The sequence below is a fragment of the Atheta coriaria genome, unplaced genomic scaffold (assembly GCF_025399875.1).
Source record: "Atheta coriaria isolate IRGN ID8LTWV9N9 unplaced genomic scaffold, Caltech_Dcor_3.1 hic_scaffold_5_pilon, whole genome shotgun sequence".
Taxonomy (NCBI): Eukaryota; Metazoa; Arthropoda; class Insecta; order Coleoptera; family Staphylinidae; genus Dalotia; species Dalotia coriaria.
In genome coordinates, this window is record NW_027045447.1 from 9,500,659 (window position 1) to 9,523,265 (window position 22,607).

Here is a 22,607-nt window from a genome sequence, read left to right on the forward strand (position 1 = left end):
TACATAACAAGGACACTCGCAATATGATACCTATGATATTCTAGGAAACAGGACAAATTTTTATTTAATTTTTTAAATTTATTTTAAATGAAATAGGAATTTATTTCATTACATTAAACCAATTTGAGTAGTTTTACTACTTCACCTGTAGTATGCAATTACAAAACAATTATTAATAATCAAAAATATCGCGAGCAGCAGCGTGTAAAGTTTTAGTTCTTGCGACACCATTGGTACGCGTTGCTAAACATACGCGCCCATGGACTCGTTTCGTACGCGCACCATTCCTGCGGCGCGTATGCGCACAGATGCATCTGATCGCAACGCTCCGGATGCGGCATCATCGCCAAATGGCGTCCATCCTTGGAGCAAACCGCAGCTAAACCTTCAACACTGCCATTCGGGTTCATCGGGTAGATTTCAGTAGCCTGCGAATTATCATCGACGTATCTCAATGCAACACAACCACTAGCGACAAGGTCCTTATAGATTTTATCGTTACTGAAGGTAAAGCGACCTTCCCCGTGGGCAACCCATACACCCATCACAGACTCTTCCATTCCTTCAAGCATCATTGCTTTGGACTTTTGGATCTTCACCGTAGACCAACGACATTCAAAGCGTTCGGATTTGTTGTGTTCAAGGACAATGGCGGGTTTGTCAGTGCAGGTGGTTTCTCCTACCCAACCAATTAGGGCCATCAGTTGACAACCATTGCATACACCCAAAGAGAAGGTGTCTGGTCGTGCGACGAATTTCTTAAATTGATCTTGAACCTTTTCGTGGAAGAGGATACTTGCTGCCCATCCTTTAGCAGAACCAAGGACATCAGCGTAACTGAAACCTCCGGGGAAGATGACACCTCGGAAAGAATCTAAGGTGACATCCCCGGAGATAAGATCTTGCATGGTGACATCCCAGACTTTGAAACCAGCACGTACTAGAGCGGCCGCCATTTCGCGATCTCCGTTGATACCTTCCTCGCGGATAACAGCTACCTTAACTTCTTTGTCCACCTTGAACTTCTCATCAGGGTTGAATGTTAGGGAATATTTTGGTCCGGTGCGTGATTCTAGAGATTTAAATTCTGAATCAGCACATTCTTTGATTGTTTGACGCAATTCTAAACGATAGCTGGTCTCTTCCCAGAGTTTCATCAAAGGAAGTACCGTTGATTCAATGCAGGCGTTGTTTACGGTTATGGCTATTTTGGATTTGATTCCATGACCAACGCTGTTACCAATTTTATATACTGGTACTTTGAATTTCTGCAGAAAGGAGAATTATTAACATTTGCAAATAAATAGCGAAATGTATAGGTATATGTACCTGGAAGACTTCCAAACAATGTTTGACATCCTTTGGAGCAACCTCAAGAACCCAACCCACTTCCTCAGCAAACAAAACTTCCACAGCTTTACCCTTCCTGTGCGTAAGATTGACGTTGATACCCGAAATACCCGCGAAACACATCTCCAACAGACAGGTGATCAAGCCACCATCGCTGATATCGTGACCAGAAAGGAGCGCGCCCTCTTTGATGAGTTGTTGAGTTGCGTTGAATGCATTAATCAAATCCGTGACATTCTCTACATCGGGGCTTTCCTTGCCAAGTTGTTTGTAACACTGCGCGAGTGCAGAACCTCCAAGACGGTTCTTGCCATTAGAGAGATCCACGAAAATCAGGGTACCTTCCTGGTTCATGGCTGGTGCTTTGAGGTCAGGTGTGATAATTTTCCTAACATCTGGACAAGGCGCGTAGTTGCTGACCACTAAAGTTCCAGGTGCTTTGACGGTGTCTTTACCAACTCTGGCTGCCATACTCAAGGAATCTTTACCTCCATCAATGGCAATACCCAATTTGGACATGATATCAGTCATTGCAACGCAAGCGTCATACAGACCGGCTCCTTCGCCTGGTAACTTAGCAGCCCACATCCAATTTCCACTGCACTTTACATCCTTGAGGTCAGATATCGCAGCAAACACCAAGTTACTAAGTGATTCTGCTACTGTCATGCGGGCACCAGCGGCGACATTGACTAAACCTTTGATTGGCTGTTCGCCAATTGATGATGCGATACCTTCGTATCCAAAGTGTGTTATTGCCGTAACGGCAACGTCGGCAAGTGGAGTATGCAAAGGTCCTACACACTGCTGCTGGGCAATTAAACCTGTGACACAACGATCTACTTTGTTGGTCAGATAACGCTTACTGGCAACTGATGGTAGTCGCAACACGCGCTCCAAAGCTTTATAAATGGAAATGTCATCGGGGAGGACCAACTCCTTCAAAATATTCTGATTCCTGTCAAGTTTGAACACTTTACGCGGCATTTTACCCAAAACCATCTCCAAATCCAAGTTGAATGGAACCACCTTCTGTTCATCATCAAGAGTGAGCACTACGCGACCAGTATTGGTCACATCACCTACAAAGTTGACAGGGCATCGCTCCCTTCTACAGACAGCCCTTAATGTTTCCATGTCTTCCTTACTGCAGAGGAGAGCGTTGCTTTCTTGGTATTCAGCACCCCAGAGTTCCAAAGCATTGATTGTGGGATCTCCTAGATCAAACCTTGATGCATAGATTATTCCACCAACTGGTTCCACTAGTTCTTTCAGGACATTACCGTTACCACCAGCACCTTGATCGTGAATACTCAAAATAGGGTTCTTGGCCCCTGATTCAAGACAAGCTCGTACAACCCTGTTTAGTTTGTTTTCCATTTCGGCATCTCCTCTTTGCACTGCGTTAAAATCTAGTTCTGCTTTATTATCGCCTTGGACCTCGACTGAACTTGCGGCGCCTCCACCAACACCAATGCGGTATACGGGACCACCTACTTTGACGATTTGGTTTCCCACTTCAGGTTTAAGTTTTTCAGTCATGGCTGCTTCCATGCTGCCGATACCGCCGGAGAACATAATTGGTTTGATCCATTCACGACGTTCTTGGTTACCATCGACAAGACCAAAAGAGCGGACGAAGCCAGAGATCATTGGTTCGCCGAATTTGTTGCCGTAATCTGATGCACCATTTGAAGCTTCAACAAGGATTTCAAGAGGACTCGCAAAGTTGTCAGGGTAGACGAAGTTTGGTTCCTCCCATTCAAAAGGATAATCTGTAAAAATAGGTAAATCAGTAAACTCCTGATAATCGGGATTTACTAGAGGAGCATACCTGGAATGTATAAGTTGCCAACCGAATATCCAGCGGTACCAGCAATACAATAACCACCACGACCAACAGATTGGACATCTCTGATCCTACCACCTGGTCCTGTAGTTGCTCCACTGAAGGGAGCAACTCCCGTCGGGAAATTGTGAGTTTCGGCGGTGAAAATCAAATGAGATTCCGCATTCTCTGTTCGTAGCTCAGAAGGTTTTCCAGGAGAACTAGGTCTCAAACTCTTATGTTTGTACCCTGTGATGGCACTACTGTTATCACTGAATTTGATAACATTGTTCTGGTTTGTGTGTTTCTGGGTCTCAATGATCATATCAATTAGCGATTCTTCGTGTTCAACCCCATCTACAACCATCTTTCCCTTGAAGAACCAATGACGACTGTGTTCGCTGTTACTCTGCGCTAAATCAAAGCACTCCACAGTGGTCGGATTCCTCTTCAGGACATTCTTAAACATATTGGTGTAATAATCAAGGTCAGCTTCGTCGAACGCCAAACCCAATTCCTTATCGATTTCAATCAATGCATTCTTGCCTTGCCCCATAACATCAACTTCTTTGATGTTTTCGACTTTCTTTAGTTTTTCGTTGAAGGACCTCTTGGGCATGTTCTCCGCTGTGTAACGACATTCTGTCATGCGGTCATGTAACAACGCCACCAATTTCGATTCTTTCGAAGCAGGAATCTTGCCATTAAGGGCGTATCTCTTACTGACCTCCAAGCGGGTGACATTCGTCAATCCCAACGAATGGCAGATAGACACCGCGTTGGTGGAATTTGAAGTGGAGAAGTTGAACCTCGGCCCGGCTTCTATCAAAAGCCCGTCTGTTTTGAGCACTGACTTCTCGGTGAGTTTGTGAGGGTTGAAAGGATCTTGGAGGACCCATTTCAGCGGGCTGACGTTCAACTTGCCGCCGGTGTACTCAACATGAAAACACAGCTCTGTATCAATAGAAGTGATCTCGGGAACCTCTGCACGTAGTTTCAGAAGGATTTCCTGGCTTTTGGCGGTGGTGTAACCCGGCGTACGGTACAGACGGTAAATGGCGGACTCCATTTCTTTGGGGCGGCCTCGGCGACGTTACGGTGCTAACTGAAACTTGAGCGGATCGCGTGTTAGCAGCAACGTAGTAACATTATACAGAAGGGTTATCAGTGTTATCAGTGTATCAATTGACCAACGCACTAACAACGAAGGCGCAATAACAAGATTATGTAATTGTTGCCTCATAAAACGATGCTGGGATGGAATATTACACACCGGGAGTGTAAAAAACAATTCATTTTTACATATAAAAATAAAGAAACATAGAGTAATTCTCCTATCACTTTGTGTTACTATGGGAATTTTCTTGCGAATGCATAATAAATTGCTTGCGTACTGCCACAACTTGTAACAAATACGCCCTGTCAATCCGAAGTTGAGTTTACATCACTCTCATGCGATCGTCAAGTTTTAACAAACAAATTTGACGTCACTGTTGCGATCTCATTATGAATCTCCACATCGCTAGTATCAAATTACAGAAAAGAATAAAATGTCTAATTAGCGGCAATCTGAATTTAATTGTATACATCAAAATGCTGTGAGTAGTAGTTGCAGTGTTAAACAGTGTTAATACATACAATGATATGAATTAATGTGCAAATATGCAGCAATATTTAACATTCACCTTAATTTATAATTAATTGGTCACGGCGACTTGCGCAATTCTACAATCGAATAAATTTTATTTGAACTCAGAAATGCACAAGTGTGGGGCTTACACGCATGCGTGAATAAGGCAATTGCTGGAGTTTTACAATAATTATTAACAAGAATATATTATGTTTTAATCTGTGAATTTTAAACTTAAAATAATGTTGCAATCGTATTAGTAGCGCCATCTGTCGGGTTTTAGGGGAATTTACAAATTAATTTCTCGTAGTTTGCGATTCTTGTAGATTTGGTATAAATTCATTTGTTGTAGGAGTAAAATAATAAGTTACTATACCAAGATTTGCTTGTAGCGCGATTAGCAATCAAAATTTCCCCGTTTTTTGTTTCTGGTTAGTAAAAGGATAAAAATAATTATCAAAAAAAGATTTTTATTATAAGTTAAACACCAAGGCAAAGGCAAAGAAAGTGTTGATCAATTGGATAGATAAATATTTGTTTTATTAAATTCGTATGACTTAAGTGTCTTTTTATAAAATGTTACACATAAATGCAATTAACAACTTAATACTAGTAAAATTAGTTCAGAGTAAACATAATAAACATCTGAACCATAGTTTACAACATAATTAACATTTAAATAGTATATAATGAGATGAAGTGTTGATTTATTAAAATTTGTGCTATGCCCAAAGAATCAGTTCAATATTCTGAGATACAAAACTCATCAATCATTGAACATCACACCTTTGATTGCTCCCCTGACTATTTCTGGTACCACTGGCAGTTGTGGCTGTGCCTGCATTAGTGCCTTCCATCGCTTGCAATTGTCTGGCTAACTGCAGGTCTAGCTCCTCTTGAGTCATCTTATTATGGCTTTCTTGCATTGACATTGCTAATGCTCTTGCTAATTGTTCATCTTCACTCATTGTACTATCATTTGTTTGGGTTTGTGTTTGTTGTTGTTGTTGTCTACCCATTGCAGCTTGTAATGCTCTGTCTCTTAAACTCATGGGAGGGTTACTATTTGTTGGTGTTTTGGTAGCTTTGCCAGTGCAGGCATGATCTTGTGGATGTCTGTGTTTCAGGCAGTAATTTAACTTGCAATCAACACAAACTACAGGTATGACTTCTTTGTTCTTGCAGCCTTTTTTCGTACAACGATTGGTGAATACTTTCCGGCGTGACACGGCTGGATCGGACTGGCAGTCATTGTCAATGTGAGCACCAACTACAGCATCTGGTTGTTGACCAAGTGCAACTGGAATAGGCTTGTTGCACAGTGGACATACAGGCACTTGATTGTTCTTTAGATAAGAGTTAGGACAATTGTGCCCGGAGTATGTGTAGTGTTCGTCGCAGAAAATATTTTTGCAGGCATCACAGGTGATTGGCAAGAAATCTATTTGAATTAACAAGTTCAAATTGTTATTATTTTATTAAACTTTTAAAGTTACTTTATAAGTGTTTAAACTTACCTAATTTATTGCAGAATTTTGCTGTGCATTGTTTCCCGATGTGGGGCAACTCCATGATAACAATTACAACAAGAATTTGATGATTTTTGATGAAGAAAGTTGAAACTGTGGTCGAAACCAGAATGACGCAAAATCGACAAACATAAAGGTTATATAGTTTGACATGAGTCATCAAAAATACATGTCAGAACTAAATTTTCCCAGATACAAAATTCTAGACTTTTCTAGAACTTATAAAAGTTTTTCTAGCCATTTTCAGCACTTGAAAACACAATGTTTCTCTCAAAATTTAATTTATCTTTAAATTTTATTTAAATTCATCCGTTATTTCGCTTTTTCTTTGTTTAACTTTAACTTTTCTGAACTTTTACATGACTTGCCGCAGTGACTTGCTGAGTTTACTGATATCCCTAAATAACTAGGTTTGCAACACTGTCATCTGACACAAACAGCTGACTTCCATTCACTCACGAACTCATATGCAATTGAATGATTAGCATAGCTGGTGTGAATGTGTCTGTGAACATTCACCGCGTTTACGTGTTTACGGCGATTTATTCGCCTTCAACGCTCACACTCAAAACCGTGAAACGGGGAGAGCGACCGCAGCGACGGCGGCGACGGGTCGATCGCCCAGTACCTAGTTGTAGCGGCTGCATGTAAACGCTATCGCCGTTGCTTCGCTTCTTTCCCGATCGCATTGTTTATTATTGTAACTGTATATTGTTAATAAACGTTGTGCACGTCGCGCAGAGCGTCGGCGGCGGTACGCCTGCAACACACCGCGAAATACGTAATTCATTTGCATAAAAGCACCTAGTCATTCGGTGTGCATTAATTAATTAAAACTCGCACACGAGACAGCACTGCAACTGCAAACGCACACACTCGTTTAGATGGAGCATATTAAAACACCAAAGGTGAGTAATTCATAATAAGCGATTAGAATGTGTACAAATATTGTGAATGATGTTTAGCAACTGTAGTTATAGATGTAAACTGCTGAAAGTTGACGTTTAGAAGTGCGTGGATTAGTAATAATCGCCTGAAACGCAATATGTTTCATTATTACACATATTAGAAATCGTTATCTGCTCATCTTCAATGCACTACGCGCCGATAGCGTAATATTTCATGTTTGTTATTATCAAGTTGTAAAAATGCCCGGCAACGAAAACAAACATTGAGCGCATGAGGGCATTGTGTTTTGTTGATGTTTGATATTAATATTGTGAGAATAACGTGGCAAGGTATAACAAAATGTACAGATTATTGTGACTTGCAAGAAGAGAAACTTTTGAACAAAAAAGAGAAAATTTAAGACGAGATTTATAGAAAGCAAAAATTAGATTATATTCGAATGGAAGACAATAATCTAGATGTTTATTGCAAATGTGTAGTGAAAAAAGACAACAAAGACACATTATTCACTTCTTTTTGTTGTTGTTAACATTATGATGAAATTCAAGTTGAAAATTACACGTTCATGAAAATAGGTAGAGAATTGATATTTCAAAGGTGATTTTATCGTGATATTGACATTTCGCACATTTTTGTGATCAAAAAATTACATTTTTAATTTGAAACTGTTTGTTTTTAATTATTTTAACATAGCGGCATGATATGCAACTTTATCTTGAATTGAGTGTCCAAAACACCGATAAATGTATTTGTTTGATTACGATATTAAGTGCACATATTTAATATGAGATAATTGAGTTTTTTATCAGTCGCCTACGCATCAAAATATTTGATTAGCTTTTCAACATAAACTTCAGCTTCAGTTTCAGCAGAAATTTCATGAATTTAAAATGCGGTGTTCGTATTTGCGCCCGTTGATTGAGCTTATCAGTATTCGTTCGCGGTAGTCACCAAACAGCGCTAGAGGGTGCTCTCGCCTCTCGGGTGGCAGACGAGAGTAGACAGCCGCGTCGCGGGGGCGGTCGTCGACAGTCACGATCCTGGTGGCGTCGCGTCGATAGCCGAGCAGCGCGCGCCCCAACAACCCACGCATTCGCGGATTCACAAACAAAAAAAAAACACGCGCGCGCGATTCCGACAGGATGCAGGAACAAGACTACGAGGAGCCGTCGCTGACACCCGCGTGCAAGATCACCAACTCGCCCTCGATGTACGTCAAGTTCAAGTCGTGGCTGCTGCACTCGGATGCGCAATCCATCGAGCCGGAGAATATTAACGGCATAACGGTTGATGTTAAGGTATGCCAAAACCACAAAAACCACAATATTCGATCATTCGGAAACTTATTACAGCGGATTTAATTCAAACGCGTCAATTTAAATTACATTAAGGTGTTGCGTATTCAATTGTTACTTGCGGTGTGAGCGACATTGACCCACTTTCAAGCAAATCAGCGAATTGCAAAATAAGTCAAGTTGAAGGTCATCCTAGTGGTGCACCCCTGCTATGACTGGGATTCCAAAGAGAGAGATCAATAAACACACAATACGTGTATACATTCCACTGCTAAAATCGTTTGTGCGTAATGTTATTTATGAGTTGCAGGTCGAGAATGTCCGCATGCTGGATCGTTATTCGAAAACGCCATCGCAGGGCACGCTCTACGTAACCGCCACGCATCTGATCTTCGTCGATCCGGATGATAAAAAGGAGACATGGGTATGTGTGCGCTGTTGTCTCTGTCTATTCATCCTGTTTTTGCATCTCGGGTTAGCCTAACATCCCACTCGACTCTCGGGAGCTCATTTTATAGGGTTATCCGAGAGAAATTTACATATTTCATGGTCGGCCAACTGCTCTAACGCGTCGTGTAAAGTGAACTTTTCGGATGTAAACATCAAAAAGTTTTACTTTTATGTTCGAATAAGAAATTTGTTTGTAACGGTTGGAAGGTTAAAAGTCTAATTTTTCTAGTGTAAGGATTTTGTTTATTTTATTTTGTTTTCCGCAGTTGTAAAACTTTCATTTTGAACATCTTGTTATTTATTGCTTCGACGTCTTATACATTTTAAGATGCTTTCAAATGATTTGCTTCGTAGGGAATGTTTCCCGGCCGGCGGAAATTGGGACATTTCAAGAATCTTTATCCTATTACATTTTCCAACTTTATAATAACTATACTCGCTTTCTGAAAACGCCAAAACTCATAAAATGATATTTTATTGATTTTATACTTTTCCGTTTTCCTCTGAAATACCAATTTACGATTTTTTTTCTAGATTTTGCACATGCACATCGCAAATTTAGAAAAACTACCTCTCACAACTACCGGTTCGCCATTATTGATACGCTGCAAGACATTTCTATCAGTCACGTTCGTAATACCGCGCGAACGAGATTGTCACGATATCTACCAAACCCTTCAGCAACTCTCTCAGCCGAGCAACGTCGAGGATCTCTATTGTTTCCACTACACCTCGACATCGGAGGATAGTAGTCGTTCCAGCGGCTGGGAGTCCTTCGACTTGCAGAGCGAGTATAAACGCATGGGTGTTCCTAATGAACAATGGAATTTGACCACATTGAATAAAGAATACGAGGTAGGCAACAAATCGATTTTCCTAATCACATCAAAGGTGTGGTTAAGTAATTACATTGTTATTTTCTAATCCTTCATAATTGATTCGTGCGAAATGGCAAAGCTCTCAACATAATCAAATTTATTACTCTTTCTAGCTGTGTGACACATACCCACGTTACCTCTACGTCCCACAATCGGCCAACACGACAATCCTTATGGGTTCGTCGCGTTTCCGGTCAAAAGGTCGCCTACCCGTCCTTTCCTACCTGCACAACAACAAAGCAAGCATATGTAGATGCAGCCAGCCACTTTCGGGCTTCAGCGCACGCTGCGTTGAGGACGAGAAGATGCTCAATCACATTCTCAGGACGAATCCGAATGCCAGTTATATGTACGTTGTAGATACGCGACCGAAAATCAATGCTCTCGCAAACAAAGCCGCTGGCAAAGGTTATGAAAATGAGGCGTTTTATGAGAATATCAAATTTCACTTCCTCGGCGTGGAGAACATCCACGTGATGCGTAACAGTCTCGCAAAGATAATGGAGACATGCGAGCAGAAAAATCCAACCGTGAATACACTTTTGAGTGGATTGGACTCGAGCGGCTGGTTACGCCACATAAAATCGATTTTAGACACTTCTTGGTTCATCGCCCAGGCGGTGGATGAAGGTGTAAGCGTCGTGGTGCATTGTTCAGACGGCTGGGACCGCACGGCGCAAGTTTGTTCCTTGGCCTCGATACTCTTGGACCCGTACTATCGTACGATATCAGGTTATCAAGCGCTTATTGAGAAAGATTGGCTCGCGTTCGGACATAAGTTTACTGAACGTTGCGGGCATATTCAGGGTGATAACAAAGAAGTCTCGCCGGTTTTCTCACAACTTCTAGATGCAACATGGCAGTTGATGCAACAGTTTCCTCTCACATTCCAGTTCAACGAGCGATTTCTTCTAACGCTGCACGATCATGTGCACTCCTGTCAGTTTGGTACCTTCGTAGGAAATTGCGAAAAAGATCGTGTGGATTTACGCCTCGCTGAACGTACATTTTCGATTTGGGGACACATGGCAACGCATGAAAACGAATATTTGAATCCGCTCTACGAAGAAGCAGAAACGCCCGGCCTGCTGCGACCGAATCTATTTCCGCAGAATATTAAATTCTGGCGGGGGATGTATTGTCGGTTTGAGAGCGGTATCCATCCGCGTGAACCACTCGGTGATCTGTTACTAGCCACATGTGATCACAGTTCATCATTGGAGGATCATGTCAATTATTTGGCAAAAGTAAGTTTTATTTTGATGTTACAATACGAATTCATTACCGATTGGGTTTGCAGCGCATTTCATCATTTAAATCACTACTAAACAAAGTCAATGGGTCACATTTCAAGCCGGATAATTCGAATCTAGTCGACAATAAACTCTATTATGAGAAGACCACACTCAGAGAGCTACAGAACGCTGACGATGATCATCCACTGAAAGTGGTAACCAGCGGTGACTTTGAAACGAGTGACGTGAATGTTAATACGATTAGCAAAGATCTCGAAAGTGTTGCGCTCGATTGGAAAACGCTTCGGAACATCAAAGAGTGCGGATGTTCCACGCCGTTTGATCAATTCAGTCGTAAAGTAAGTCGACATATAAACTTTGTTTCGCTGATAATGCAGCATGTGCTTGTTTTTTGATTTCAGTACCATTGTCGTAAATGCGGCGACGTATTCTGCACGCGTTGTATCGATAAACAAATTGTTCTGCCGGGGCACTCGACGAAAAAGCCGGTGCCTGTATGCCGCCCCTGCTACGACAACATGCAGGAGCTGGAAGCGTCAAATCGGTCGTAATGCTAATACTACGTACACGAGATTCCAATTGAACGTACACTGATTACGTACAACTGAACTTACATTTAGTTCATTTTGTTAATATATTTTTATGATTTATACTTTGTTTGGTTTCGCGGAATCAAGCGCTAGTTGTACAGAATAGATAACTAGTTAAAACAGTTTCGCAGACAAACAGAAAACACCCAGTAAGAAATAATAAATCAACGGTTACTTACAATTTACGATTTAAAATTGAACACGATACACACTGGCGAATGATGAATGATGCTGAGTAAGATGTCGCAGGAAGATGGATTGGAGGCAACTGTAAAAACGTGAGGCATGTGCGCAGTCTGCTCTCAGCCACGAGGAGCGTGCGGGGGACGAGCGGCAAGAAACTAGAACTCGCGTGCAACTCGCATATGTGTGTTGCCGCTGATATTCGAATAAGACTCAGGTGATTATCGCGCGCAATTCATGGCGCATGCGTTAACGACTTTGTTACATTGCCGCGACTTATGGAACGTCCACGAGGTGTCGCCGTTAGTATCATCATTGAACATTCTTATAAAGTCCATTTATCCACCAAATATAGAATACTTAAGTAATACACGATATTATAATGTACAAAAGCTTTAATAACACATAGAAAATGGAAGAAACTCAAACTATTGTACAAACATTGGTTAAATTGAGTAGTATATGGAGAGTTGAAGGATTTTTATCCTTCAAGAAATGTTGATAAATAAATCTATGCTTGCTGAGCGTCCGTTTTGATCTCTGGCTCTGGCGTGGGTTTGTCGTTTGCTTCATTCTTTTTTCCTGCAATTATTTAACAAAGTGTTATGTTTTATTGAGCTCATTTTACGTTAATTATACTCACCACGGCCGAATATAATTTTCTCTATGATAACAATGGGTGATTCAAATGCCAAAACCCAAATTATAGCGAAGACAATTGTAAAGATGTAGTCACCGCACGCACGATAAATCTATAATTTAAATGTAAGCTAATATGATCACAATTTTAATATTGACACTACTTACAATTTCATATTCAGAAAAGTGCATTGATGTCCGGCTGTATGACAAATAGATTCCTTGTATCAGTATATGCAGTAGATACATGCTGAATGACACCGGGTCATGATCTGATGAATTGATTTCGATAGTAACCAGTTTATTGGCCCGCCATAACCGAAATGGCAAGCAAAGATAATCCAGCAGAGCGCAAGCGACCACGCGGGCCGGGTAAACGTGTGAAACAAGGTTCTCTTAACAATAGTAGTGTCGAGAACGAGTGCATCCATGTACGTCAACACAATAGTTAAGAGTGTTCCAAGTGAAATTGCCCATAATACAAAGTTTAACGCCTGAAATATAAGGAAAAGTGTATGAATATTAAGAAATAACCTGAATAATTTTAATATTTACATGGTTGATTCGGATTTTTCTATTCAAGCAATCGACAACAATCATACCGAATAGAATACCCAAGGTGTAAACAGATAAGCGTGGATGTGTTGCATATTCACTGAAAGTCAAACATAATTCAACATAACATAAGTAAACATAAATATAAGTTGTAAAATAGTGCAAGCATCACGTTGCTAAACGTTGTCAAACATTTGATTTCGTGAACTCTCGTGACTAAAATGCTATTTATAAGACTTAACATACTTTAGAGTAATTGTCGGATCATCATCCCGAAGTATATCAGGTATCATCGGAATGACTATACATCCTAGAACGACAGTGCCAGTGAAAATATAAGCAACGCGTTTCTTTCCTCGTAAAATAAGTTCACCGATTGGAATTATTACCAATGGCGACGCTAGGAACATCTGCATGTTCGCAGACAAATACCACGTGATTGGTAAGCACTGAAAAATAATTTTAAATTAATTTAACTGCTTTCTTTAACTGTAAAGTGACGGACCATGTTTTCGTAATGAACGTAGTTCTGAATAAACAGAAAGACACTCCACCAATGCTCAAAACAGGGATTGGGTCTTATGACGCGCGTATAAGGCACAATGGGACCTGTTGTCACATGAATTAACAATGCATTTCCAATGGCGTAGAAAGCAGCAAGTGGTGGCAAAATTCTAAAATATAAATTTTAATATAATTAATTAAATTTCAATATGCAAATTAAGAAAGTTAACGGATTTTCAGGCCGTTGCGAGTGCTTTTCAGCTGTGGCTTGCGCGCGTTGAACATTTTTCATATAGTTATAAGAAAGTAAAAATGCTGAGAGGAAGAAGAACGTGTCGACTGCATAATTTCCAGCCTGAACATAACTCGATTTTTTATCGGTTACAAACTGGAAATAGGAAAGTTACAAGATTACCATTATTGTATATGTGTTTAGGTATACATAAATAACATTGAAAGATTACAATCAGTGTCTGAACTGTTTGATGGGCCGAGAGATACAAAAAAAAACTATTGCGACTTAATTACTAATCAATGTTTACATCGTTTTCGTATGAGTCAATGTGATTTTATCGCTCACTTGAAACACACGTGCAACTATACAGCTGCCCACGCAGGTGTTTGGAGATTCCTTATATTAAAAAAAATATATAAATTATAAAATTATTAATAGTAACTTACTTGATAAGCCGCCAACAAATTCATTGTGGGATACAGCATTTGAATGGAAAAGGAATGTCCCGAGATAACCCACATTAAACTAATTGTGCGAATACCATTGAGGCAGGCTACTTGACCGGACGCTTTCGAATTAGTTGCGAATAATTTTTTGGTGTTGGTTAGAAGGGAAAAAGCAATGTACAGTTGTGATTTGGTTTCTAGAATTAACGGAAGAATGATATTAATTTTACCTCTAAAAAATTAGGTAATAGTTTACTTACTTGTTTGGGTATAATATAAATAGCAGTCATAACAGGTACTTAATATCATCAATGCCAGAACGATACTAAAAATGGTCCTAAACGATACGAAAAAATGTTTATAGTATAATTTAATTAATTCAATTGTTAGAAAATATTAGATATTTACCCCACAACTATATCAGCAGTGGTAACTTCAGAGAAAGTATCACTAGTTTGGCAATAATTGGGATTGATTTGAATAAGTTCCGATGATCCTTCTAAAGGTTCCAGTTCACATTCGCTAGGAATGCATAGAGCTAGAGTCAATTTGTCGAATACTTTTAATCCCTTTTCGCAATATTTTCCTGAGACTTCTACGGATTTTCCTTCAATGGCTAAACATTCGTCGAATTGGCCCAAATGGTTGACATTGCCTTCCATAATGCCACTTGGGATTTTACCCCAGGAATCCATCACTTTAAATAAAAGCAAAAAATTTAAACATTTTGATTTTAAACATTTTTAATAATTTTATAATAATTTTAATTAAACTATTATAAATTGTTTTTTTTTTTATTCTTACTTGGAATCAGCCAATCAGAGTGATTTTCGAATATTTCTTGATCAAAAGGGTTTTCCAAGAAAGCCCGAAATATTTGACAGGCATCAGCGTCGCCTCTTAATTGTTTTCGAACAGTTGCAGGAAATAACTCCGCAGTTTTCTCAGCATTCCCGACATTAACTTTGGATAGGTTTTCTAAGTCTTTAACACGAGTCGCGGATGCACTTAATATTATGGCCAGCGCCAAAGCAACTTTTAGCGTCAACGTCATTTTATATGGTTTACACGTTTTGAATAACTTCGTTTGCAAGGACTGGAGTCACAGTAAACTGGTCTCCAGCTTTCAGTATTTATATCACTCTTAACTGCCCATGAACGCGAGCCATGAAACATTTTTGTTGGACTTATGATGTAAGATTAGATAAACACTTGAAATTTCTATTGTACATTAACAAAATTTGAATATGAATCATTGGAAATGAATCATGAATGATTGAGCTTAATATTAAATTAGAGTAAAAATCAGGGTAGTTTTGTTTTGGTTCTCTTAATAGGTTTTGACAAAAATCTAACTTTCTTCTAATTTCAAAAAATTGCATAATAATAAAGCACTTACAATGTCATTGGTGATTTGTCTGACATAAATATAATTAACTATTACATTCAAGCATTTTGGGTAGCTATCTACAATAGAAACATTTTAGAAAGGAACGCTTTATAATATAGCTCTCTCGATAACATAGAATTTATTTCACTAATTGACTCTGTATAATACAACAACTGGTGTACAGGTACAGGTAAAGGTACAGTTGTAGTTAAAAATGCAGTTTTGTAGTTAAAATATTTAATATTTTATTGTTTGACGCTAAAGAACAGGATTTTCATAAGCGGAAAGATTCAAATTATTTTTGTTTTAGTTAGTTGTAGGTTTGAAAATTACGTGTTTATTAAATAATATACGAATTAACATTACATAAAAGTATTTATTGAAAAACTAAAGAAATTTGCTTAATATAAGTTGATAATAGAGTATCAAAACACAGAATGTCGTTGCTTAGCAGGTTATTTATGCTTGCTGAGCTTCAGTCTTGTTTTCCAATGGTTGTTGTGGCTTTTCACTTGATTCCGTTTTCTTACCTACGAATATATAAATTAATTTTAATAATATTACTATTAAATTAAAGCTGCTTATAATTTTGATAAGCTAAAACTCACCACCGCCGAAAATAATTTTTTCTATGATCATCACGGGGGACTCAAATGCCAAGACCCAAATTATAGAAAAGACAATCGTAAAGATGTAGTCACCACACCAACGATAAATCTAAAATTGAAATTAATATTAATACTTATTTTGATTATCATTGGTATGACTTACTATTTCATATTCAGAAAAGTGCATCCCTGTCCTAGCATACGACAAATAAACACCCTCAATTAACATGTGAAGTAGATACATGCTGAAAGAAAGCCGGGTCATCACTTGATGAATGGATTTGGAAAGCAACCAGTTGATAGGTCCACCATAACCGAAATGGCAAGAAAAAATGATCCAACTTAGTGCAAGGGACCAAGCGGGTCGCGCAAACATGAAAAACAGTGTATTTTTGAGAATTGTCGCGTCGAAAACGGTTGCGTCCATGTATGTTAACACTATCGTTAACATAATACCAAGGGAAATAGCCCACAGGACCATGTTTACACCCTGAAATTTATTTTATAATTAAAAACACTAAATGAAAACATAAAATGAGGAAAACTTACATGCTGGATTTGAATTTTCTTATTCATACAATCAATTACAATCATACCGAATAAAATACCCATGGTGTAGACAGATAGACGTGGATGTGTAGCGTATTCACTGAAAGTAAACAAATAGTTTTTAAATTCAATGTAAAATTAAGTATGAAAAAAATTATGCTAATAATTACTTTGGAACATATGTTGGATCATCCCTATTTACTAAATCTGGAATCGGAGGAATGACGATACATGCCAGTACCACAGCACATGCAAAAATATAAGCCAATCTTTTCTTTCCCTTTAGAATAAGTTCCCCAATTGGAATTATAATCAATGGCGACGCTAAAAACATTTGCATATCCGCAGACAGATACCAAGTCGTCAACAAACACTAAAATTAAATTTAAAATAATAAAAATTAAAATAGGTATTTAATTAAACATTAAAATTGTACCATATTCTCGTAATGCACGTAGTTCTGAATAAACAAGAAGAAACTCCACCAATTCTCAAAACACGAATTGGGTCTTACTGCATACGTGTATGGAATAATAGGCCCTTGAACCATGTGATTAATAAGTGAATTTCCAATACCGTAGAAAGCAGCTAGCGGAGGCAAAATTCTATTATAAAATAATAGAAATTCATTATGAAAATTTGGTATTAATTAATAATTATAAAAATTATTACCTAAGTATGCGATGTACGTAAAACATTGGTACTTTACTCAGCGTTAAAGGATTTTCTGCTTTTTTAGAGTTATTCTCAGCCTGAGCTTGTGCACGATGAACATTTTTCATATAGTTATATGAAAGTAAAAATGCTGAGAGGAAGAAGAACGTGTCGACTGCAAATCGTCCTGCTTGCACATAAGTTGATTTTCTATCACCCGCAAACTAAAAACAAACAAAAATGAAATACAAAAAGGTGTCATAATCTTGTTTTAATATTTTAGATATCATGCAACAACTATTTTTGATTTCTAATCAATGTTTACATCAAGTTTAAGATGAGTCAATAATACTTTCCAACTACTTGTGATTTTATCGGATACTTGAAACACAGGTGTACCAAGCGACTACAGAAACGTGACTTTGGGAATTCTAATTTTAATTGATTTAAAAATAAATAAAATTTTGCTTACTTCCAAGGCCGATTTGATGTTAACCGTAGGGAACATCATTTGAATACCAAATGAATGTCCTGAGATAATCCACATCAAACTTATGGTTCGAATTCCATTTAGACAAGCAACTTGCCCAGACGATTTGGAATTAGTTGCAAATAATTTTTTGGCGTTGGTTAAAACAGAGAAGGCAATATATAATTGCGATTGTGTTTCTAAAATTAACAAAATAGAAGTTTAATCTATGTTTTTTACAATTTACGCAAAAAAATACTTACTTCTTTGGGTGTAATATAAAAAACAGTCGTAACACGTGCTTAGGATCATCAATACCAAAACTACCCCAAAAATTGCCCTAATCAGGACAAAAATTTATATTAGATTGTTTTAATAATTATATATGTTATATACTTACGTGACATATACATCTGCACTGGTAAACTCTGAATAAGTATCGTTGGTTTGACAAAAACTGGGATTTACTTGAATAAGTTCCGATGATTCTTCTAAAGGCGCCAATGTGCAAACACTCGGAATGCACACTGCAATTGATAATTTCCCGAATAGTATTAATCCTCGTTCGCAGTATTTCCCCGACACTTCTTGGAATTCTCCTTCGACCGATAAACATTCATCAAATTGTCCTAGATGGTTAAAGTTTCCTTCTAAAAGTCCACTTGGAATTTTACCCCATGCATCAAACACTTTTAATAAACACAAGAATTAAAATAAGTTAATTAAAAATTAAACATATAATTTTTATTAAATAACTACTTACTTGACAAGAGCCAGTCTGTATGATTTTCAAACTTTTCAATTTCTAGAGGATTTTGTAGAAACTCGTTAAAGATTTGGCAAACATCGTCTTCGCCTCTGAGTTGTTTTCGTACTGTTTCGCGAATTAATTCAAAGCTTTGTTCTGGATGCACCAAGTTAACATTTATTAGATTTTTTAAATCATTGCTGGGTAATGCCGATGCACTTAGAATTACCGATAGTAATATACATATGCTCGTATTTAAAATCATTTTGACCGATTTACGCTTTTCTCTAAACTTGATCAACGGAGAATATGTTTGGAGTAAACCGGTGTTTAAGAAAGCCGCATTTATAGTAATGTTGCTTTACTGAACGTTAATGAAAAAAATGATGATGTTAGATAAGATAATTGTCAAGTTTTTGTAGTACGTTATTAAAATGGATCGTGAATCATGAGGAAAGTATCGTGATTACATTTGGTATTTGAAAAATTGAATAAATGGAATTTGACTTGCTTTTAAAATATTTTCCATATTACGTTGCATATTTACACTGAGGTAATGAGGTTAAAGAACAACTACAGAATATTTCATCAAAAAATATATTTTTCAGTAATTGAATTGATAAATTGTACAAAAGTCTCATAACAAGTTACAAACAGTAAGATTTATTCTAAAAATTAATTTTTAGACTTGTTGAGCGTCGGTTTTGATCTCCCTGGTATTTTCCCTTGATTTAGCTTTTTTCCTATATTCATAAAAAATAAGCATTGAAATAATAATTTATTTATAAACAAATGATATTTACCGCCTCCGAAAATAAGTTTTTCCAATATCACAACAGGTGACTCAAAGGCCAACACCCAAATGATAGAAAAGACAATCGTAAAGATGAAATCACCGCACCAACGATAAATCTAAAATGTAATTTAATAAAACATAGATTTTTATTCTTCTCAGAATAAGAATAACATCACTTACAATTTCATACTCAGAAAAGTGGAGCGCAGTCCTGGCGTAAGCCAAATATCTGGTCTGAACCAACATGTGTAAAAGATACATGCTGAAAGAAAGTCTTGTCGTAACTTGATGAATTGATGCTGAAAGTAACCAGTTGACTGGCCCGCCATAACCGAAATGGCAAGCAAATAAAATCCAACAGAGAGCAAGTCCCCATGCCGGCCGGGCAAAGGCGTAATACAATGTCTTTTTAACTATTGTTGGATTGACCACGGCGGCATCCAAATTTGTACAAACTACGGTTACCAAAACTCCAAGAGAAGCCACCCATAGTAACACATTCAAAGCCTAAAATATTTTTTTAATTGTAAACGCATTTTTAAATGTTTATTTAAACTTACATTATGAATTTTAATCTTTTTGTTCGAGCAATCGATGACGATCATACCAAATAAAATACCTAATGCATAGATAGATAATCTTGGATGTGTAGAGTATTCACTGAAAGTTTAAGTTTTATTATAAAAGTGTTGAATTAGCGATTATTTCATATACTTTTGGAAGGCATCCTCTTCCTGAAGAATATCAGGTATTATTGGAAAAGCTATACATGCAATTATGACAAAACTAACAAAAATGTACGCCAATCGCTTTTTTCCTCGTAAAATTAATTCTCCAATTGGAATGATTATTAACGGCGACGCTAAGAACATTTGCATGTCAGCAGATAGATACCAAGTCGTCAGCAAACACTTGAAAATAATTTTAAATTGCAATTTAAATTAAAACATATTTAAGTGGGTTTACGCACCATATTTTCAGGATGCGTATAATTCTGAATAAACAAAAAGAAACTCCACCAATGGTCAAAGCATGCATCAGATATATTTGGATTCACACTGACACTTAGAGGTCCTTTTGTAGTATGGAATGCAAGTGTATTTGCCAGTGCATAGAAAGCAGCCATAGGTGGCATTATTCTAAAAAATTGAACAATTGTAGTTATTATCTATTATTGCAATCTTGACTGTTACCTTAAAATGCGATGCACGTAAACATTGGTACTTTGCTCAAAGTTAAAGGATTTTGTGGTTGTTCTGATTTCTTTTCAGCTGATGCTTTTGCACGTTGAATATTTTTTATGTAATTATAGGAGAGCAAAAATGCGGAGAGGAAGAAAAACGTGTCGACGGAAAAGTGCGCTACTCGAACATAGCTTGATCTGTCATCCATTACAAACTGTAAATAAAATCATACATATACAATTAAATTTATTTTCGAAAACATATGTATGTAAAAATCATTTAGTAGCTACTCGAATTTGTGGATATTTGATAAATTCAAGAGAAACACATCCATAATAAATTTTATTAATTATGTGAATAACTTACTTCATACGCTGAGCGAAGATTGACATTTGGGTATGATGCTTGCATCACAAACGAGTGCCCGGCGATAATCCACATCATACTAATCGTTCGAATTCCATTCAAACAAGAAACTTGTCCTGACGATTGTGAATTAGTCGCGAATAATTTCTTTGTGTTTGTCAAAACGGAAAAAGCAATCAAGAGCGGCGAATTTATTTCTAAAATCATTGTATTAGCGTTTTTTCTTATCAATTTAAGAAATGCTTCTATTACGTTTTGAGTATAATGCAAACAACAGTCATAACATGTGCTTAACACCATCAATGCCAAAATTATGCCGAAAATGGCCCTAAACAAAAATAAACGGAAAAAAGTTATGATTTTATAAAAATATTATTAAAATGTAATAAATACTTACGCAACAATTATGTCGCCAGTGGTAAATTCAGAACCCGTATCATTAGTTTGGCAAAAACCTGAATTAACTTGAATGTACGATGATCCTTCTATAGGGAACAGTTCGCAATCGGTGGGAATGCAAACTGCAATGCTAATTTTATTAAATAATGTTAACCCCTCCTCGCAATATTTTCCGGAGACATCTATGTTTTTTCCTTCAATGGCCATGCATTCGTCGAACTGACCCAAATCATTGACATTGCCTTCCGTAATTCCACTCGGAATTTTTCCCCAAGAATCAATCACTAGAAATCAATTCATGTGTACATATTATTTATTATTCTTCAAAAAGTAAATCAATATATAATTATAACTTACTTTTTATAAGCCAATCAGAATGATTCTCCAATGTTTCAGGATCTGTTTGATTAGCAAGGAAATCTTTAAATATTTTACATACTTCTCCTTCGCCTCTTAGTTGTTCACGTACGAGTATAGTTCCATTAAACAATTGTTTTTGAGACTGCCTCACATCATACTGTGGTAATTTATTAAGGTTTTTAGCACTTATCGACGATGCACTTAAAATTACATATAGAACTGAACATATCTTCAGTAGAAAAAACATTTTAATGTGGAGTAGTTAAAAGTAAAACATTTAATAACATAACACCGCATGTATAATCATTTTATACTAGTATTCTCTGCTATTAATAATGCCCTTTTCCCTGCAGATTAGATAACTTTTTCCATATTTTTGGGATTATGGAACTGATAATGATTGAATAAACAATCAAGTTTGTGCAATTCCAACTACTTGAGATTCTTGGTTTGATTCTTATTTCTCATAGAAACGGATATCTTAAAATAACAATACTTTAAAATATTGTTTTGCGTCAGCAATAAAAATCAATTGTTTTACGATATATTTTTAGTTTATTTTTAAATAAACTTGAAAATTCTTATCCACAACATACAGAATTAAAATTTAATTGTTATGTTTTCAACATATTTCTTAAATTGATTGCAAAGTCAAAGATTGTAGAAAAAGTTGCAATTTTAATTCGGGTTGAATGTTTTACCGTTGTATAACTGACCACTAACTTATTAGAAAACGTATCAACAAAGACATTATCAAAAATATCGAGTACATGGGCGAATAACTAGACAACTGAGTGCGGCAAGCGA

The 22,607-nt window shown here is 37.3% G+C and overlaps 5 protein-coding genes across 6 annotated transcripts; 1 reads left to right on the forward strand and 4 right to left on the reverse strand.

Moving 5' to 3' along the window:
* Nucleotides 1-57: 57 nt before the first annotated feature.
* Pfas (phosphoribosylformylglycinamidine synthase) lies at nucleotides 58-12,165 on the reverse strand. The gene is made up of 4 exons (XM_065302398.1): nucleotides 11,895-12,165; nucleotides 3,185-4,289; nucleotides 1,330-3,125; nucleotides 58-1,268 (listed from the first exon to the last, which is right to left on the reverse strand). Exons 2-4 carry the CDS (start codon nucleotides 4,245-4,247, stop codon nucleotides 213-215), a joined length of 3,915 nt encoding a protein of 1,304 aa, XP_065158470.1. The 5' UTR covers nucleotides 4,248-4,289; nucleotides 11,895-12,165; the 3' UTR covers nucleotides 58-212.
* On the reverse strand, nucleotides 5,327-6,486 carry LOC135791848 (AN1-type zinc finger protein 2A-like). Its single transcript, XM_065302406.1, has 2 exons — nucleotides 6,326-6,486; nucleotides 5,327-6,249 (listed from the first exon to the last, which is right to left on the reverse strand). The coding sequence occupies exons 1-2, from the start codon at nucleotides 6,378-6,380 to the stop codon at nucleotides 5,579-5,581; spliced, it is 726 nt and encodes a 241-aa protein (XP_065158478.1). The 5' UTR covers nucleotides 6,381-6,486; the 3' UTR covers nucleotides 5,327-5,578.
* Mtmr6 (Myotubularin related protein 6) lies at nucleotides 6,607-12,423 on the forward strand. Of its 2 annotated transcripts, none has more exons than XM_065302401.1 (6): nucleotides 6,607-7,245; nucleotides 8,852-8,965; nucleotides 9,526-9,846; nucleotides 9,983-11,116; nucleotides 11,170-11,463; nucleotides 11,527-12,423. In XM_065302401.1, the coding sequence occupies exons 1-6, from the start codon at nucleotides 7,222-7,224 to the stop codon at nucleotides 11,674-11,676; spliced, it is 2,037 nt and encodes a 678-aa protein (XP_065158473.1). In that variant the 5' UTR covers nucleotides 6,607-7,221; the 3' UTR covers nucleotides 11,677-12,423. The 2 variants fall into 2 exon arrangements, with proteins under 2 accessions (XP_065158473.1, XP_065158472.1); XM_065302400.1 differs by lacking the exon at nucleotides 6,607-7,245 and adding an exon at nucleotides 7,264-8,544.
* LOC135792155 (uncharacterized) lies at nucleotides 12,344-19,071 on the reverse strand. The gene is given in 23 exon segments (XM_065302771.1): nucleotides 12,344-12,480; nucleotides 12,542-12,650; nucleotides 12,706-12,765; nucleotides 12,768-13,031; nucleotides 13,093-13,192; nucleotides 13,339-13,541; nucleotides 13,598-13,766; nucleotides 13,827-13,984; nucleotides 14,278-14,474; nucleotides 14,538-14,614; nucleotides 14,686-14,974; nucleotides 15,082-15,373; nucleotides 16,133-16,197; nucleotides 16,276-16,384; nucleotides 16,439-16,765; nucleotides 16,825-16,924; nucleotides 16,995-17,197; nucleotides 17,261-17,429; nucleotides 17,497-17,702; nucleotides 17,951-18,147; nucleotides 18,211-18,287; nucleotides 18,348-18,636; nucleotides 18,711-19,071. Coding segments are annotated over 23 exon segments (3,981 nt in total). The 5' UTR covers nucleotides 18,961-19,071; the 3' UTR covers nucleotides 12,344-12,409.
* Nucleotides 19,072-19,370: 299 nt separating this feature from the next.
* Nucleotides 19,371-21,906, reverse strand: LOC135792156 (nose resistant to fluoxetine protein 6-like). Its single transcript, XM_065302772.1, has 10 exons — nucleotides 21,798-21,906; nucleotides 21,439-21,724; nucleotides 21,042-21,369; nucleotides 20,702-20,889; nucleotides 20,462-20,630; nucleotides 20,206-20,402; nucleotides 20,052-20,151; nucleotides 19,672-19,998; nucleotides 19,499-19,607; nucleotides 19,371-19,438 (listed from the first exon to the last, which is right to left on the reverse strand). Coding segments are annotated over exons 1-10 (1,773 nt in total). The 5' UTR covers nucleotides 21,799-21,906.
* Nucleotides 21,907-22,607: the final 701 nt, after the last annotated feature.

Excerpts from the sequence above, each read along its gene's own strand:
- LOC135791848 (XM_065302406.1), bottom strand. The coding sequence starts at position 6,380 with ATGGAGTTGCCCCACATCGGGAAACAATGCACAGCAAAATTCTGCAAT. Across the intron at positions 6,250-6,325 it reads AAAATTCTGCAATAAATTAG|ATTTCTTGCCAATCACCTGT; the intron begins GTAAGTTTAAAC and ends TAATTCAAATAG.
- Pfas (XM_065302398.1), bottom strand. The coding sequence starts at position 4,247 with ATGGAGTCCGCCATTTACCGTCTGTACCGTACGCCGGGTTACACCACC. Across the intron at positions 3,126-3,184 it reads TGGCAACTTATACATTCCAG|ATTATCCTTTTGAATGGGAG; the intron begins GTATGCTCCTCT and ends CTATTTTTACAG. Across the intron at positions 1,269-1,329 it reads ATTGTTTGGAAGTCTTCCAG|AAATTCAAAGTACCAGTATA; the intron begins GTACATATACCT and ends TCCTTTCTGCAG.
- Mtmr6 (XM_065302400.1), top strand. The coding sequence starts at position 8,389 with ATGCAGGAACAAGACTACGAGGAGCCGTCGCTGACACCCGCGTGCAAG. Across the intron at positions 8,966-9,525 it reads ATGATAAAAAGGAGACATGG|ATTTTGCACATGCACATCGC; the intron begins GTATGTGTGCGC and ends TTTTTTTTCTAG. Across the intron at positions 11,117-11,169 it reads ATGTCAATTATTTGGCAAAA|CGCATTTCATCATTTAAATC; the intron begins GTAAGTTTTATT and ends TTGGGTTTGCAG.
- LOC135792156 (XM_065302772.1), bottom strand. Across the intron at positions 20,403-20,461 it reads ATACGCATCCTGAAAATATG|TGTTTGCTGACGACTTGGTA; the intron begins GTGCGTAAACCC and ends ATTATTTTCAAG. Across the intron at positions 20,152-20,205 it reads GAAGAGGATGCCTTCCAAAA|TGAATACTCTACACATCCAA; the intron begins GTATATGAAATA and ends TTAAACTTTCAG.